The 17289-nt window shown below is 46.1% G+C and overlaps 2 protein-coding genes across 4 annotated transcripts in view; one reads left to right on the top strand and one right to left on the bottom strand.

Annotated features, from left to right (window-relative positions):
- The window catches only part of LOC134568658 (retinol dehydrogenase 16-like), a 61553-nt gene that overhangs the window by 6271 nt on the left and 37993 nt on the right, over positions 1-17289 (top strand). Inside the window, exons 2-3 of the mRNA XM_063427312.1 lie at positions 4602-4940; positions 5237-5495. Of these exons, the coding sequence (XP_063283382.1) occupies positions 4622-4940; positions 5237-5495 (578 nt within the window). The 5' untranslated portion in view covers positions 4602-4621. The remainder of the gene's footprint in view (positions 1-4601; positions 4941-5236; positions 5496-17289) is intronic.
- The window catches only part of GPR182 (G protein-coupled receptor 182), a 110413-nt gene that overhangs the window by 58767 nt on the left and 34357 nt on the right, over positions 1-17289 (bottom strand). Inside the window, exon 1 of one of the 3 annotated variants that reach the window (XM_063427283.1) lies at positions 4711-4765. The exons of the other annotated variants lie outside the window; for them this stretch is intronic. Within the exon in view, the coding sequence (XP_063283353.1) occupies positions 4711-4728 (18 nt within the window). The 5' untranslated portion in view covers positions 4729-4765. Of the gene's footprint in view, positions 1-4710; positions 4766-17289 lie in introns of those variants that run through there. 3 annotated transcript variants of the gene reach the window in all.

The raw sequence follows: 17289 nt of genomic DNA, 5'->3' as shown, positions 1-17289 counted from the left end.
CAGCAAGTTCTCTCTGCACGAGAGATACAGCAACCCCAGACGATCGTTTCAGCCTTGTTAGGCATCATCAGTGAGGCATATCTGATATCTCTCTAGGCACCGTGAGCAAGGGGTCCACGTCTGGATTACCCTTTAAACTTATGGAGAGAAAAAACGGGTCGCAAGAGTATTCTGAGAACGGACAGCAGCTGAAATAGCCTGCCCTTCGGTGGGTCCCCGCTCAGAACTCAAGCTGGTTTTAGCTCATCTTGTGCCATTACAGAGAGAACATATCTGAAGCATATCAGACTGGTCCCACCCATACAGGCAGTCCAGACCCGAAATGCCAGCAAGTTCTCTCTGCACGAGAGATACAGCAACCCCAGACGATCGTTTCAGCCTTGTTAGGCATCATCAGTGAGGCATATCTGATATCTCTCTAGGCACCGTGAGCAAGGGGTCCACGTCTGGATTACCCTTTAAACTTATGGAGAGAAAAAACGGGTCGCAAGAGTATTCTGAGAACGGACAGCAGCTGAAATAGCCTGCCCTTCGGTGGGTCCCCGCTCAGAACTCAAGCTGGTTTTAGCTCATCTTGTGCCATTACAGAGAGAACATATCTGAAGCATATCAGACTGGTCCCACCCATACAGGCAGTCCAGACCCGAAATGCTGGCATTTCGGATCTGGACTACCCGTATGGGTGGGACCAGTCTGATATGCTTCAGATATGTTCTCTCTGTAATGGCACAAGATGAGCTAAAACCAGCTTGAGTTCTGAGCGGGGACCTACCGAAGGGCAGGCTATTTCAGTTGCTGTCCGTTCTCAGAATACTCTTGCGTCCCGTTTTTTCTCTCCATAAGTTTAAAGGGTAATCCAGACGTGGACCCCTTGCTCACGGTGCCTAGAGAGATATTAGCTATGCCTCACTGATGATGCCTAACAAGGCTGAAACGATCGTCTGGGGTTGCTGTATCTCTCGTGCAGAGAGAACTTGCTGGCATTTCGGATCTGGACTACCCGTATGGGTGGGACCAGTCTGATATGCTTCAGATATGTTCTCTCTGTAATGGCACAAGATGAGCTAAAACCAGCTTGAGTTCTGAGCGGGGACCTACCGAAGGGCAGGCTATTTCAGTTGCTGTCCGTTCTCAGAATACTCTTGCGTCCCGTTTTTTCTCTCCATTGAGTGTTTATATAGTCACATTGAGTGTAGTTGCAGTATGTGTGAATTCAAGAACATATATGAGCATGCAAGTTTAGAAGAGATTGTATTTATAGGAATGTCGGTGTGTCTATGGGAATACAGGTGTGTTTTATTACATACATGCCAATGTGTAAATGCTGTATTGTCTTTGTGAGGCATGCCAATGTTTGTGTGAATGCAGAGTTGTCTTTGTAGTTGTGACATGTCTCCTCATCTTCCACCACTTTTATCAACAGTCTCTGTCTCCAAACGTGTTCCTTACGTTATCCAACTCCCTGACTTTTCTACAGTAGTGTACCTAGGGTGGGGAAGCCCACTGTGTTTCTGTGTGCACATGACTGTGTGTGTGTATGTGCATGTGACTGTATGTGACTGTGTGTGTGTGTGTGACTGTATGTGACAGAGTATATGTGTGTGACTGTGCGCATATGTATTGGACTGTGTGACTAGGTATATGTATTTGTAAGTGACTGTGTGTGTATATTTTTGTGATTGTGGCTATGAATTATTATATGTCTGTGTATGTCCTTGTTTGCATGTGAGTGCGTGTATTTTTGCATGTCTATGTATGCATGTCACAGTTTATATTTGTGGGGGGGACAAAAAAGGTTAAGTTGGTAAGAGGTAAAGGGGAGGTTAAGAGATGCATAAAAAGTAATTTGATTAAGAGACAAGAAGAGGGTGAAATGGTTTAAAAAACACATATGGTTGAAAGGGGTGGATAAGAAGGGTCAGGAGAGACACACAAAGGAATGAGGGGAGCAACAAAAAAAAGTTTAAAATTGTGAGAGATATTTGTCAACAGGAAAACTCCCCCACCAGCAGAGTTGCGATCAGGCCCTTTTAAACCCACCGATATTTGTTCAGTCTGTCCCTGACTGCCAGACTGCCCTATGCTCTTGCAGGCCGCTCATCTCGGTGAATCTTCTCTGGCAGTAGAAGCAGAACACGTAAGGTGTCTCTATCACTGTCTGCTACCTCTTCTGCTGAACCGTAGACTCACTAACGAGACCGGGCAAGGAGGGTACAGAGTAGACATGTGCAATTCGTTTCGGTCCGAATATGAATTTGGACGAATATCGGACAATTCGGACATTCTGGTACTTCCGAATGTCCGAATTACCGAAGTTCCGAAGTGTCAAAGTGTCAAAGTGCCGAAGTGCCAAAGTTCCGAAGCACAGTATTGCCTAAGTACTAATATACTTACCCATGTCTAGTAAACAGTAAGCAGCCTGTGACTGCTCACTGTTTAAAAAAAATAAAAATAGTGCCCCCCCGGCCCCCACCCCTGAGCGACGGGTGGGGGCCCTAATGTAAAATAATGGGGGTGGGTGGGGGCCCTAAATTATAACAAGGGGGGGTCCAAATGTCCTCCCCCTGGCCCCCACCCCTGAGCGGTGGGTGGGGGCCCTACAATAAAAGAAGGGGGGACCTAATGTCCTCCCCCTGGCCCCCACCGCTGAGCGGTGGGTGGGGGACCTAAATACTAATAAGGGTGGGGGACCTAATGTCCTCCCCCCTGGCCCCCACCCCTGAGCGGCGGGTGGGGCCCTAATTTGCATTCGGGGGGGACCTAATGTCCTCCCCCCTGCCCCCACCCCTGAGCGGCGGGTGGGGCCCTAATTTGGAATAAGGGGGGGACCTAGTGTCCTTCCCCCTGGCCCCCACCCCTCAGTGGCGGGTGGGGGCCCTAAATACTAATAATGGGGGGGACCTAAGGTCCTCCCCCCTGGCCCCCACCCCTGAGCGGTGGGTGGGGGCCCTAAAAGAATGTCCCCCCAGGTGACCCCTAGTCACCCCCTCCCCCCCAATAAAAATTAGCCCCCTATCAACCCCCCTCACCCTAAAAATAATGAGGGGGGGACCTTTAACTAAGTACCTGTAAAAAAAGAAAAAAACTTACCATTCAATGTTTTCTTATTTTTTCAGCCCCAAAAAAGGCCAAATAAAAAACCATAATAACCGACGCAATTATATATATATATATAAAAAAAAACATTAGGTTCCCCCCCCCCTTATTCTTGTTTAGGGCCCCCATCAACCGCTCAGGGGTGGTGGCCAGGGGGGAGGACATTAGGTCCCCCCCTTATTAGTATTTAGGGCCCCCACCTGCCACTCAGGGGTGGGGGCCAGGGCGGAGGACAATAGGTCCCCCCCCATCATTTTACTTTAGGGCCCCCTCCCGCCGCTCAGCGGTGGGGGCCGGGGGGGCACTATTTTTATTTTTTTTAAACAGTGAGCAGTCACAGGCTGCTTACTGTTTACTAGACATGCCCCTACTCGCGGTATAGCGAGTAGGGGCAAAATTTTATAATAGTCAGTAATTTTTACTTAGTATTTGTAAATATGGCTGAAAGACCAATTTAGGTCTTTCAGCCTTTTGGTAGATAACTCCCTAATACCGTGGGAATTATAGAGTTATCTACCAAGCGGCTGCATGAGAAGTCCCAAAGTGCCGAAGTTCCGAAATTCCGAAATGCCGAAGTTCCAAAATTCTGAAGTGTTGAAGTGCCGAAGTTGCCGAATTTCCGAAGTGTCAAAGTGCCGAAGTTCCGAAGTGCTGAAGTGCCGAAGTTCCGAAGTTGCCAAAGTTCCGAAGTCTTGAAGTGCCAAATTGCCGAAGTCCCGAATTGCGAAAATCCCGAATTTCGGAATGCTGAACCGAACCGAAAATTTTCTCCATGCACATGCCTAGTACAGAGCAGACAAAATGATTCAGGGTTAAAAGCCTCAAATTTGGTCTGGAACCCCCCTTTATTAAAGCTTTACTGGTCCACATGTTATAATCAGCTTCCCTACTTCTCCTTGGTTTTGAATAAATAATATTAATACACCTATCTTCTTCTTAGTTCCAGATCACAATGATTCTGCATAATGGCATTGTCTCCCTCTCTTCTCTCACCCTGTATGTGGAAGAGTGGGCTGTTATTAACAGAAGTGATTCATGGTAAACAAAGAAAGAGCCTCAAATGCATGTTTCTCGTTCTACCCTCCACAATGCATGGTGGTTGGTAGAGAAGGTCTTCCTATTAGAGGGAGCAAGAGATCTGTGCCAAATCATGATATACCAGCTCACTTCCACTAGTAAGAACCTTTACGCTATCTTGTCATAATCTAGTGCTTTAGTGTGGGATCTGTGCTGCTAATGGCCCATATCTCTCCCCCTACCTAATAGATCAAGCACTGCCCCCGAGTTATTATCACAGCATTGGCTAAGCATTACTGATTAAACTCCATTGATTGAAAGCCACTTCTTCCGACACAGGTGGATTTGTAATGGAGCTGCTTTATGTTTGTTAGTAAGCTCCAACAAATACAAGCATATGTAAAGAAGTTCGATAGCATAAATAGAGATATAGATAACTGGCATGTTTATGTAAATATCTTTTCTTTTCTTTTCTTTTTTTATATTAGCGACGTAACCTGCCTCCATCATGTGGATAACTATACTGTTGGTAGTGTTCGTGATGCTGATATTCATGTACAGATGGCACAGACAGAGCCAGATACTGCAGAATCTCACAGATAAATATGTGTTCATCACTGGATGTGATTCTGGATTTGGGAATCTCCTGGCGAAGCAGATGGAACGGCGTGGCATGCTAGTACTGGCAGCTTGTATGACAGAGAAAGGGTCAGAGGATCTGAAGAAGGAGACATCCCGCAGACTGCAGACCGTAATCTTAGATGTCACAGATAGCCAGAGTGTAAGCTCTGTTGCCAAATGGGTTACTCATACGGTTGGTGACAAAGGTCAGGCACTGTACTATTTCTATGTTTAAATTTCAAGTCTATGTAAATATACTATATTTAATTGTAATTAAACACTTTGCTAACAGCTCATACATCCTGAGAATGTAACTTGTACCTACACCATGTATGATTCTAAATTCTTTTTCCTTAAACAGATTTTTCATCTCCACAATTATTTAGAGTAACTCACATTTTCCATGAATCATGTGAACATGTACACATACTTCTGCCTTTATATTTCCCAGCAGAATACTGGCTGAAATGTATGACTTCTCACTGAACATCTTTTATTTTAGGGCTGTGGGGTTTGGTGAATAACGCAGGGACTGGAATGCCTGGTTGTCCCAACGAATGGCTAAATAAACAAGATTTTACCAAAGTGTTGGATGTCAACTTACTTGGGACAATTGATGTGACCCTCCAGTTCCTGCCACTAATCCGAAAATCGCACGGGCGCATTATTAATGTTTCCAGTATTGTAGGAAGGGTGACAATCTGTGGGGGAGGCTACTGCATCTCAAAATTTGGTGTGGAGGCCTTTTCTGATAGCCTAAGGTAAGAAATTTAATTTCATTTCTGAACAAAGCTTTCTATATTAGCTTGACTATATGAGTGATTGATGTATTCTCCAGTATATGCAATGTACATGCTGTAGTGTCATGTTTTCAGAATAAGTTAACAGGGAGGTATGCAAGTAATCTCTTAAAGCCAGATTAGGTTGGTCGGTCAAAAATATCTTTAAGTTATATCAGGTTGGTCAATGTACCCTATATAATAATGCAGTGGTAATGAAAGATGTGTATCAGACTTGATCTGAGATCAATACTATCCTGGCGGGGCAAAATATATATTTACATTTATTAATTAGAGAAAGGACAGATGACTCGAAGGAGTTTATTAATATAAAGCAGACTGATTTAAATTGAAAGTAGTCATTATATGATTATAGCACACTTGGAAAGTTTTTCCATATCAGCTATTTTTGCCTTTTTCTTTTTAGCCTTGTATTATTATTTTATTATTATTTTATTATTTATATAGCGCCATCAAATTGCATAGCGCTGTACAATGGGTGGACTAACATACATGTAATTGTAACCAGACAACTTGACGTACAGGAACAAAGGGGTGGAGGACCCTTACATTCTAGAGGAAGTAAGGTAGCATATATTTAGTTCTACAAATGTGAAGAGATGTTGGTACAGAGCAGTGATGGCGAGCTGTGCATTGAGTACACAGCCTGGTCCCATCAGCAAGCCACTAGACACCTTTTCTGCACTCTATGCCACTACCTCTAGCATGTAAGCTCGTTGAGCAAGGCTTTCAACCCCTCTGTTCCTGTGGGTCCAACTTGTACAACTTGTCTGGTTACAAATATATATCTGTTAGTTCTCCCATTGTACAGAGCTGTGTAATTTGTTGGCGCTATATAAATTATAGTGAGTATCTTTGTACATACATTAGTTTATGCATGTGTTTAAGAATGCATGTCATTGTGTCAGTGTGTCAGTGTGTCTAATGTCTATTAGAGTATGTGTATGTATGTATGTATGCATGATAGTGTGTGTCTACATGTTGCTAGTATGACTGGAATTTATGGCAAGTGGTGTACCTGTGCAAGAGGCTAGTTATATAAGCGTCTGTAAGTGTATATTTGCATCTGCCTAATTACATTAATGTGAGTGGACATCTCTGTATGTATGTCTAATTAAATGTTTATAAGTGGCCTTTTATGCTGGTGTGGCATAATATTTATGTGCACTTGTGAATGAGGCTGGAGGTCCTGCAGCTTTTTCTAGCCAAAGGACTAACAAATGGTAAAGGTGGCCTTACCACTACAATACACTGTAGTTATAGTGTTTTCAGTGTCCCTTTAATTCTAGTGACATGTAGCCTTACCCATTCTCTCTCTAAGTTTTAACATAGGTGTTAAAGGGACACTATAGTCACCTGAACAACTTCAGCTTAATGAGGTTGTTTAGGTGAGTCCTACAGCTCCCTGCAGCCTTTTTCTTGTAAGCACTGTATTTTCATATTGGAAGCTTGCAGTCAATCAGACGGCCACCAGAGGGACTTCCGAGCTCAGAAGCCCTAAAAAGGCTTCATTAACGTCTGACGTATTCACGCATGGGTGAATACTTCAGACGTGCTATCAGCACACAAAGCACTGTGAACGCGCTTTGTGTGCTGAGGCTGTCAGAACTGCGTGGGAGTGGCATGAGCTTACAGGTCTGAAAAGGCTGAAGACCGAGGAGGGGAGGATTCAAACAGTAAGTAAATTTATTTAGTGAGTGTGCGTGGGTGACTGAGGGTGAGTGGGTGACGATGGATGGATGGATGATGGGAGTGGATGGATTTGGATGATGTGAGTGGATGGATTTGGATGATGTGAGTGGGTGGATTTGGGGATGGATTTGGATGATGGGAGTGGATGGATGATATGGATGATGGGAGTGGATGGATTTGGGGATGGATTTGGATGATGGGAGTGGATGGATGATGGGAGTGGATGGATTTGGATGATGGGAGTGGATGGATGATATGGATGATGGGAGTGGATGGATTTGGGGATGGATTTGGATGATGGGAGTGGATGGATGATATGGATGATGGGAGTGGATAGATTTGGGGATGGATTTGGATGATGGGAGTGGATGGATGATGGGAGTTGATGGATTTGGATTATGGGAGTGGGTGGATGATGGGAGTGGATGGATTTGGATGATGGGAGTGGATGGATGATATGGATGATGGGAGTGGATGGATTTGGGGATGGATTCGGATGATGGGAATGGATTGATGATATGGATGATGGGAGTGGATGTATTTGGGGATGTATATGGATGAAAGGAATAGATAGAAATAGATAGATATAGATATATAGAAAGAAATAGATAGATAGAGATAGATAGAAATAAATAAATAGATATATATAGATAGATAGATATAAAGACATAGATAGAAATAGATAGATGGAAAGAGAGATAGAAATAGATATATAGATATAGATAGATAGATAGAAAGAATTAGATAGGTAGTTAGAAATAGATAGACAGAATTAGATAGATAGGTAGTTAGAAATAGATAGAAATAAATAGATAGAAATATATAGAAATAGAAAGAATTAGATAGAAATAGATAGATAGAAAGAGAGATATAAATATATAGATAGATAGAAATAATTAGATAGATAGGTAGTTAGAAATAGATAGATAGATAGATAGATAGATAGAAAGAATTAGATAGATGGGTAGTTAGAAATAAATAGATAGGGGCGTGGCCTGGACACGGAGCGAGATGGACGTGTTCGCCTAGAGCTCCGCTCCGTTCACACCACCAGACAGCATACAGCAGCGTTTTCCACCCGCAAAAACCCGGCGAAAATTTCTCAGAATGGAGAAGAGACCGGCCAAGAAACAGATCAAGAAAGGTCAGGATACTGGTGCCTCCGTAGCGGAATATTTTTCCACGCCACGCACCGGACCCGCGGGCCCACAAAATGGCGGCGGCCAGGAGGATGAAACCGCGGGAACGCAGGGACCGCCACAGAAACATGCAGCAGCACCCACAGGGGGCTCCCCAAGGGCTACCACAGAGACAGCGACCATCCTGGCAACCCTCACAGAGGTAAAAAATTACCTAGCAGGGGAAATAGAGCGCTCCACACATGTCCTGAGGGGGGAGATACAGGCCATAGGCGAACGCACCATGCGGTTAAAAAACCGCCTAGAAGCCACTACAGCCGCACACAACACAGCGATCCATCAAATTAATCATCTGACCAGCCGGCTGGCTACCGCTGAACTTGCCATAGAGGATATGGATAATAGATCGCGGCGGAACAACCTGCGGCTCAGAGGGTTGCCGGAGGCGTCAGGGGAAGGCCCAATTATCGATATCATCACAGCAATTCTCAAACCCCTCTTACCAGGACTACCAGATCACCTCTGGCACATAGAACGTGCCCACAGGGCCCTGCGCACCAGGAGAACGGACGCGAACACCCCACGGGATATTGTTATCCGCTTTCTGCACTTCCAAACTAAAGAAGCGCTGATTAAAAGGGGTAGAGACGGAGCAATCTCCTACCAAGGGGCTGACCTGGCTCTTTATCAGGACTTAGCGCCAGCAACCTTACAACGCAGACGGGAGTGGAGGCCTATCACGGAGGCCCTGAGAGGGGCGAATATACGCTACGCTTGGGGCTACCCCTTTAAATTGCTAACTTTCCACAACGGCAAAACACACGTTCTACAACCAGGAGAGGACGCCTCGACGTTCTTTGCAGCTCTGGGCCTCCAGACCCCACCGCAAGCACCTGCCACGTTGACCGGAGCTGGAGAACTTCCACCTCTTCCAAGGGAATGGCAGACCGTCGGAGAGTGAGGTACCGGGGGCACACTACACGGAGTCCATAGGACTGCCACACCGGGTTGGGTCCCGCTGACACCGTGGGGAGGGGGTATGTTGGGGAGAGAATTGGCAACTCAAAAAAGGTTTTAGACACCTCCACCAGCATTGATTATTGAACCCTTATTTGCATCAGCCGGGGTGCAGGGCTCACTTATGGGGCACCAGGTAATTGGGTGGGGGGCACGGAGGGTTGGGGGAAGGGACAGAGACAGAGGGGACACTAAAGGGGACCTCACCACTATGCTATGAACACACAGGCAGTTTTTATTTTTATGCCAAGGGAGCGCTCGGCACACTCGGGAGAGGGCACATTCAGCAACAGCCACAGGCCCTAATGGCAAGCACCCTCACACGTGTGACCTCATGCCACGTGCAGCAATTGTTGTGCCTTGCACTCGCTATATGTTTTTGCATCAAGAGTGGTAACATAGTCCGACGCCATGCACCCACTCGGGAGACCCAAGACCCTTTCCTAGGGACAACGACAAGCATGAGACCACACAGACAAAGACAACACTGCTGACAACCAAAGGGACCGCATCCAGACACGCACACATCAACGAACTTCATAGCTCTACAGACTCTGCTTAATGACACTCCCTGACCACCATACCTTCGACACGAACCAATCTCCCCGCACAGGTTCACGACGGCAAACGCAGCAGGGGAAGCCATAAACAGACAAGACTGCCCACCAAGGGTTGCACGACCGACACTCACACACAAGAGGTTTGACAGTCAGGGGCCCCCATATGATAACACCAGCAGACCCGACCACATAACCCCCTGGTCGCCCTCACCCTCCACGACCAACCCGAGGAAACGAGAGACAGCACCAACAGAGCATGACTCCCTCACCCCCGCACCCCCCCTCCCCCCCCCGCATTGACGGGACCAGCAGGGACCAAGACGATAGGGCCCAGGTTTTTTCTACACATGGCCGCACGGACCAGCACTAATCCGATTAAGCGGCAAGGTTTCATATTCTGTTATTGTTCAAATGTTTTTCACTATAGTTTACAGTCTAAAAATGTACATGCATACCAGCAGGTCTGTTAACCTATGCTATAATTTTCTCTTCTATGTTTGAAAACGTGTGAATATGTTTGACCACATAGGTCGTTTTTCCTTTCTTCAACGCTGAGCACGGGGACCTCCCCTTCCTCATACAAAGCGCATAGAAACACGGGAGCGGTACTGTAGGGGGACCCATGTTGCGGGTACGCAACACCCCACACATGACACTAACCCAGCCAACTCATACCGGCAGAGCCGCACCTAGTGAACTACTGCCCCTCTCTAGTACACAACACCCACAGACACGGCACAAAAGCCCTCATATACTCGAGGGTGAGCGGGCACTGCACGTCACAGAGGAGTCACTCCCACACCCCCGACCATAGCCCGGCATACCCTGGACGCCCAAAACCAGGTCACATCAGACCAACATAAGTAGGGGGACAGGGGGCAGGGAAATAGCCCACCTCTCTACACGGGACGCACGAGGGGATACCCAGGGAGATATCCCCGACAAAGGGACACTCGAAAAATGCCGGATATACTCAGCCGAAACCATCGACATAACACAAATTGTAGCTTACAGGTGGTGTGACTGTTACCAGGAGTAGGAACCCAAGTCTCACATACCCCTTTTTAGGAGGGTACATGGGACAGGGATCACCACCCCGTACTGATCTGGCGATTAGTAAGTCCAGATCTTCTGTTATTCTCTCAGAGTTCCTATCTTTCTTCACTCTTCTTTCCCCCCTCCTTTCATTCTACCTCCCTAACCTGGTCAAGCCGGTGGCGGACGCAGAGCGGCACACAAATGTGGCACCGCACATGACAGGTCGGAACCCAGGGACTATCCATGTCCCGGTGTTCGGGATCAACGATAGGCACCTCTCCCAATGGCAGGGATGACCCTAAAACTAACCTCAATCAATGTTAAAGGCCTGAATGCACCAAACAAGAGACGACTGATGTTCAGAGAGATAAAGCGAATAGGGCCCGACATAGCCTTCCTTCAGGAGACACACATCTCCAAAAGCACCACATTCCACATCCGAGATCGCACGTACTCCACCACATACGAAGCGAGATCACACCGTAAGGGCAACGGAGTCGCCATTCTCATACATAACAAGTGTCCGTTACACGTTATGACATCTGAAATAGACACGGACGGGAGGTATATCATACTATCAGGCACTCTACACTCCCATCCAGTACACCTAGTCAACATCTATGCGCCTAACGCACCCGACCCCACCTTCTGGGGAAACTTAGCCACAAAAATCAAAGCCCTATCCCATGGCCTGACCATTGTGGGAGGGGACATGAATGCCGTGCCGTGTCCAGCCGCAGACAGGAGCTCTGGTAGGGGCCAACAAAGGTCGCAAGGGAGAGGTTCCCAGGACAAAATTTACTACAAGTTCCTTCAACAGACCGAACTGATAGATGTGTGGCGAGCACAACACCCGAGCTCGCTAGACTACACCTTCTATTCAGCCCCTCACGGGTCGTATTCTAGAATTGATCAGTTCTTGGTGAACAAAGTGGGCATGGCTAGAGTAATGGAGTCGACAATAGGGTCCATATCATGGTCGGACCACGCTGACATCTCATTAAAACTGGGTAATCTCAGTACGGCCTCACCTTGGAACTGGAGAATGAGCCCCCACCTGCTGAAGGACGAAGAATCCCGAGAAGCAATCAGAAAAGATCTCAAAGAATATTTCACACTGAACGAAACAGGTGAAGTAGCCCCAGGAGTAATTTGGGCTGCACATAAGGCAGTAATAAGGGGAACGTGCATTAAAATAGCTACACGAAAAAAGGCTCAGAAAACACAGAGACTGACTCTGCTACTAGATTCACTACGAAAGATAGAACAACAACATAAATCCTCACCGACCCCACAGATCTTGGACCGCCTAACCGAGACAAGACGATCCATCACCAAGCTGCTGCTGGACGACACTGCGAAAGCCCTCACCTGGACCAAGAGAAACTATTATGAGAAAATGAACAAGATGGACACCCTATTGGCCAGGACACTACGTCCGCGACAGGATAGGACACACATCACATCTATCAAGCACAAAGACGGATCCATCAAAAACACCCCTACGGGTATTGCGCAGGTCTTCACAGACTACTATGAACAGCTATACAACCATACGACCAGGGACCACTCGGAACAAGAGGTGGCGGACTCACGAATGAGAACCTTCCTGGACAACCTAGACTTACCAAAACTTCCGACAGCTGCAGCCCTGCAACTTAACGACGACATTACTGTAGAAGACATAGACCGGGCAATAACAGGTCTCAAAGGCAACAAGGCCCCGGGCCCTGACGGCTTCGACGGGGCATACTATAAAACTTACAGAGAAGAACTATCACCCCGATTAGAAAAGCTGTTTAACGAATTCATGAAAGGAGGTACACCCGAGAAGGAGATGTCAACGGCCAACATAATTTTGCTCCAAAAGCCCGGGAGAGATCCACTCCTTCCCGAAAATTACAGACCAATCTCTCTTATCAACCACGACATCAAGATCCTAGCGAAAATATTAGCAGACCGCCTCAACCCCTTCCTGAAAACGATGATACACCCCGACCAAGTAGGTTTCATTCCAGACCGGCAACTGTTCGAGAACACCAGAAGAAACATCGACCTTATATGGCGCCAACAGACATCGGACACACCCACGGTCGTGGTCTCGATAGACGCGGAGAAAGCTTTTGATAGGGTAGAATGGCCCTATCTTTTTAAGCTACTGATGTTCCTGGGATTTCCGGACAGATTCATATCCACCATTAGAGCAATGTATAACCAAGTATACGCACAGGTGAAAATTGTAGGCGCTGGATATAAACCATTCAAATTGGGGAATGGCACTCGGCAGGGTTGCCCCCTCTCCCCGCTACTATTCGTTATCACGCTAGAACCACTCCTACAAGCCCTACGGCAACATCCGCATATACAGGGAATCACAGTGGGGGGACAGGAATTTCTCGTGTCCGCCTACGCCGATGATGTTCTGCTGACACTCACAAACCCACTTGACTCCATGCGAGCCCTACAAGAGGTCCTAACTAATTTCGGAGCTTTCTCGGGATACAAGGCCAACCTAGAAAAATCTAGCGCCATGCCAATGGGCCTGTCTGCGGAGGACACGGCGGCACTGGGAACAGATTTCAATATTCCCATAGAAAGGGACCAAATAAAGTACCTAGGGATCCACTTAACCAGAGACCCGACCAAATTGTTCCAACAGAATTACACACCACTCATGCGCACCCTACTACGGGACATGGAAAAATGGTTAGATAAACCCATTTCCTGGATAGGTCGTATTCATGCTATCAAAATGAATATACTACCCCGAATATTGTTCCTATTCCAAGCACTACCTGTCAAACTCCTTAAATCAGATTTAGCCCCACTGCAAAAGGCCATAGGGGACTTCGTGTGGCAAAACCGACGCCATAGAATATCCCGAAACATATTATACAGACAGAAAAGAAGGGGGGGGGGTTAGGCTTACCACATCTATATTTTTACTATGTGGCGGCACAGCTAGCACAGGTGGCCATGTGGCACGCGCCCCTAGACGTGAGGAGATGGGTAGATCTGGAATCCCTCCTCACAGGTCCAGACCTGCCCCAATACCACATGTGGGTACCTAAGGAGGTGAGACCTATTTTAAGAACCGACTGCCCCGCAATACTGAACTCCCTACGAATCTGGGACCTGTCAGCACACAAATACAAAATGGCTACATCGCCATCCCCATTAACCCCCCTGCTGAGAAACAGGGCCTTCCCCCCTGGCATGACACCCAGAGAGTTTGCAAATCTCGAAAAAGTGGGATTACAAAGAATTTGCCACATGTTTCAAAATAACGAAGTCATATCATTCGAACTCCTCAAGCAGAAAGCACACCTCACACCAGCGGACTTTTTCCGCTACATACAATTACGGGACTTTTCACAACACCCCCACATGCAAAAAGCGGGCAAGGGTCCTTTTACCACCTTTGAGAAAATGTGTCTACGCGAAACAACTCCACAGGGCCTTATATCCATGTTATACGAGCACATTAGCACCGAAACAGAGGAGTAGGGCACATTGACGTACACAGGCACATGGGAAAGGGAATTAGGTGAAGTACTGGAGGGGGTGGAATGGAGGGACATATCGGAGGCCAACAATTCGGTATCCATCTGTGTGGCCCTTCAGGAGCAATCCCTCAAAACGATGCTCCGGTGGTACACCACCCCGGTCAAACTATTCCACATGAAACAAACCCCATCAGACGACTGTTGGAGGGGGTGTGGCCACAGGGGCACCTACCTCCACATGTGGTGGGAATGCCCAAAGGTGCAATGTTTCTGGAAAACAATCCACAACATTATTAAGAATATATTTCAGAGGGCCCCGGATCTCAACCCCTGGACATATTTACTAAACAGAGAAATAGACGGTTGGACAATTAGGGAACAGAGGTTAATCCAAAAACTGACATTAGCAGCAAGGAGAGCCTTAGCCCAATCGTGGCTTAAAGTAGACATGCCGCCAACTAAACAGGTCATATCCAATATTAAAGACGTTCACCTGATGGACGACCTTACAGCTAGAGTTCGAGGTACCACGACTAAATTTGAAAAGATGTTGGAACCCTGGGTAAACAGTGAGTACGCCTGACATACCCCAGGCCACCCCGTAGAGGAACAGGCAAAAGACCAGGGGCGTAGCCGTATCCTGCACCACACCGGCGCACCCATCCCCTTCTCCTCCCCTCTCTCCCTCCCTATCTCCCACCATCTTTCCATTCTGGCACTTTCCCCCTCCTGCTATCCTCTTCTCTCCACTGTTCTCTACTCTTTTTTCCTTTCAAATTAGGGGACGGGACATAAACACAGCACCTATCACGAGGGCTCACATAACGGTTCTCCGACACCAGACGAGGACCACACCAAAGAGCCAAACAATATAGTCCCAACCCACACATTAAGCATTATCGTAGCCACCTCAGGCTGTTCATTATAGAAAGTATGCTGAAACGCTCACCGCTGGTTTTTCTCCAAGTCATATAAAAATAAAACCGAAAGATCATCGTAATAACATGTAACGAAAAACCTGATGTAAAAGTCATGATATTGCTCTGGTAGAGACGAAATCACCTTGTATGTTAAACACCGATATTCAGCCATATATTGTATTGTAACTTTCTTGACATGATCTTTCATTCAAAAATAAAGTTTAAAAAAAAAAAAGAAATAAATAGATAGAAAGAATTAGATAGATCGAAAGGAATAGATAGAAATAGATAGAAAGATAGAAATAGAAAGAATTAGATAGATAGGTAGTTAGAAATAGATAGATAGAAAGAATTAGATAGAAAGAGATAGATAGAAAGATAGAAATCGATAGATATAGATAGAAATAATTAGATAGATAGAAAGGAATAGATAGATAGAAAGGAATAGATAGAAATAGATAGATAGAAAGAAATAGAAAGAATTAGATATAAATAGATAGATATAAAGAATTAGATAGATAGAAAGGAATAGATAGAAAGAGATAGAAAGAAATAGAAAGAATTAGATAGAAATAGATAGATAGATAGAAAGAAATAGATAGAAATAATTAGATAGATAGAAATAGATATAGATAGATAGAAAGAATTGGGTAGATAGAAATAGATAGAAGAAATAGATAGATAGATAGATAGAAATAGATAGATAGATAGATAGATAGAAATAGATAGATAGAACAAATTAATAGATAGAAAGAGATAGATAGAAATGGAATTAGAAAAAAATTGAAGAATAAATTAAAAAGTATGCTTTACACAGCGTATAAGGGTGATGTCACAGCACAACGGGAATCTAACAGGGGAAGAGGTGAAAGTCATCCTCCTCCTCCCACGACCACGCCGGCAAGGACAGAACTCTTTAAAGACGTGTTGTTGATGGAGGACATGCAGAGCTTTTTAAGTCCTACGCATCGCCACAGCCCTTCGGGATCCATCCTCAGAGAGCGACTCGACCGACAGGTAGCAGACTACCTCGCCTTAACTGCAGATATCGACACTCTGAGGAGCGATGAACCCCTTGACTACTGGGTGTGCAGGCTTGACCTGTGGCCTGAGCTATCCCAATTTGCGATAGAACTTCTGGCCTGCCCCGCTTCAAGTGTCCTGTCAGAAAGGACCTTCAGTGCAGCAGGAGGTATTGTCACTGAGAAGAGAAGTCGCCTAGGTCAAAAAAGTCTAGATTACCTCACCTTTATTAAGATGAATGAGGGACTGACACTGGGCGATACATTCGACTAAAAAAGGCCTGATGAGATGAGCTGCCTTGGGCTAAAAATGGTCCACATGCTGCTGTATTTTAGCTCTGAATGCCGGTTTACTTACGTGACTTATCCGCCACCAACTAGGGTTCAAGCCGCAATGTTTTAGGGCACTTTCTGCCTGGGAAACAAACATCATTTTTTATGGCCGCTGCTACAGCAGCGGCTGCAACAATACCTAATTTTTCAGGCATGTGTACATGCCTAATTTTTCGGCCCTCTGGTGCTGCACTGTGGCTTCAAAAACCAAACCAAAAAAAAAAAGGCACATAACAGGGATTAAACTGATAGGAATAGTACTACTTAACACACCACTCCTATCTGGTGGCACATTAGATTTCACGCGCAGTGCCCCAAATTTGAAGTAGGAGGACCGACCAAGCATCTTTTTCCATCTCCCGGTTCCTAAAATCAATGCCATATACACGTCCCCTGATAGGGCGCCAGCTCGTTATTCTCTTGGGCGCCAGCTCGTTATTCTCTGTTTCACTTCCCTAGGGACACTTTACTGCACTATGGGCAATTAGACCCACTCTTTGTCTTGCACACTGTTATTCCTAGCCAGCA

This window comes from Pelobates fuscus, chromosome 1 (genome assembly GCF_036172605.1).
Source record: "Pelobates fuscus isolate aPelFus1 chromosome 1, aPelFus1.pri, whole genome shotgun sequence".
Taxonomy (NCBI): domain Eukaryota; kingdom Metazoa; phylum Chordata; class Amphibia; order Anura; family Pelobatidae; genus Pelobates; species Pelobates fuscus.
This window is presented reverse-complemented; position numbering and strand designations above follow the sequence as displayed.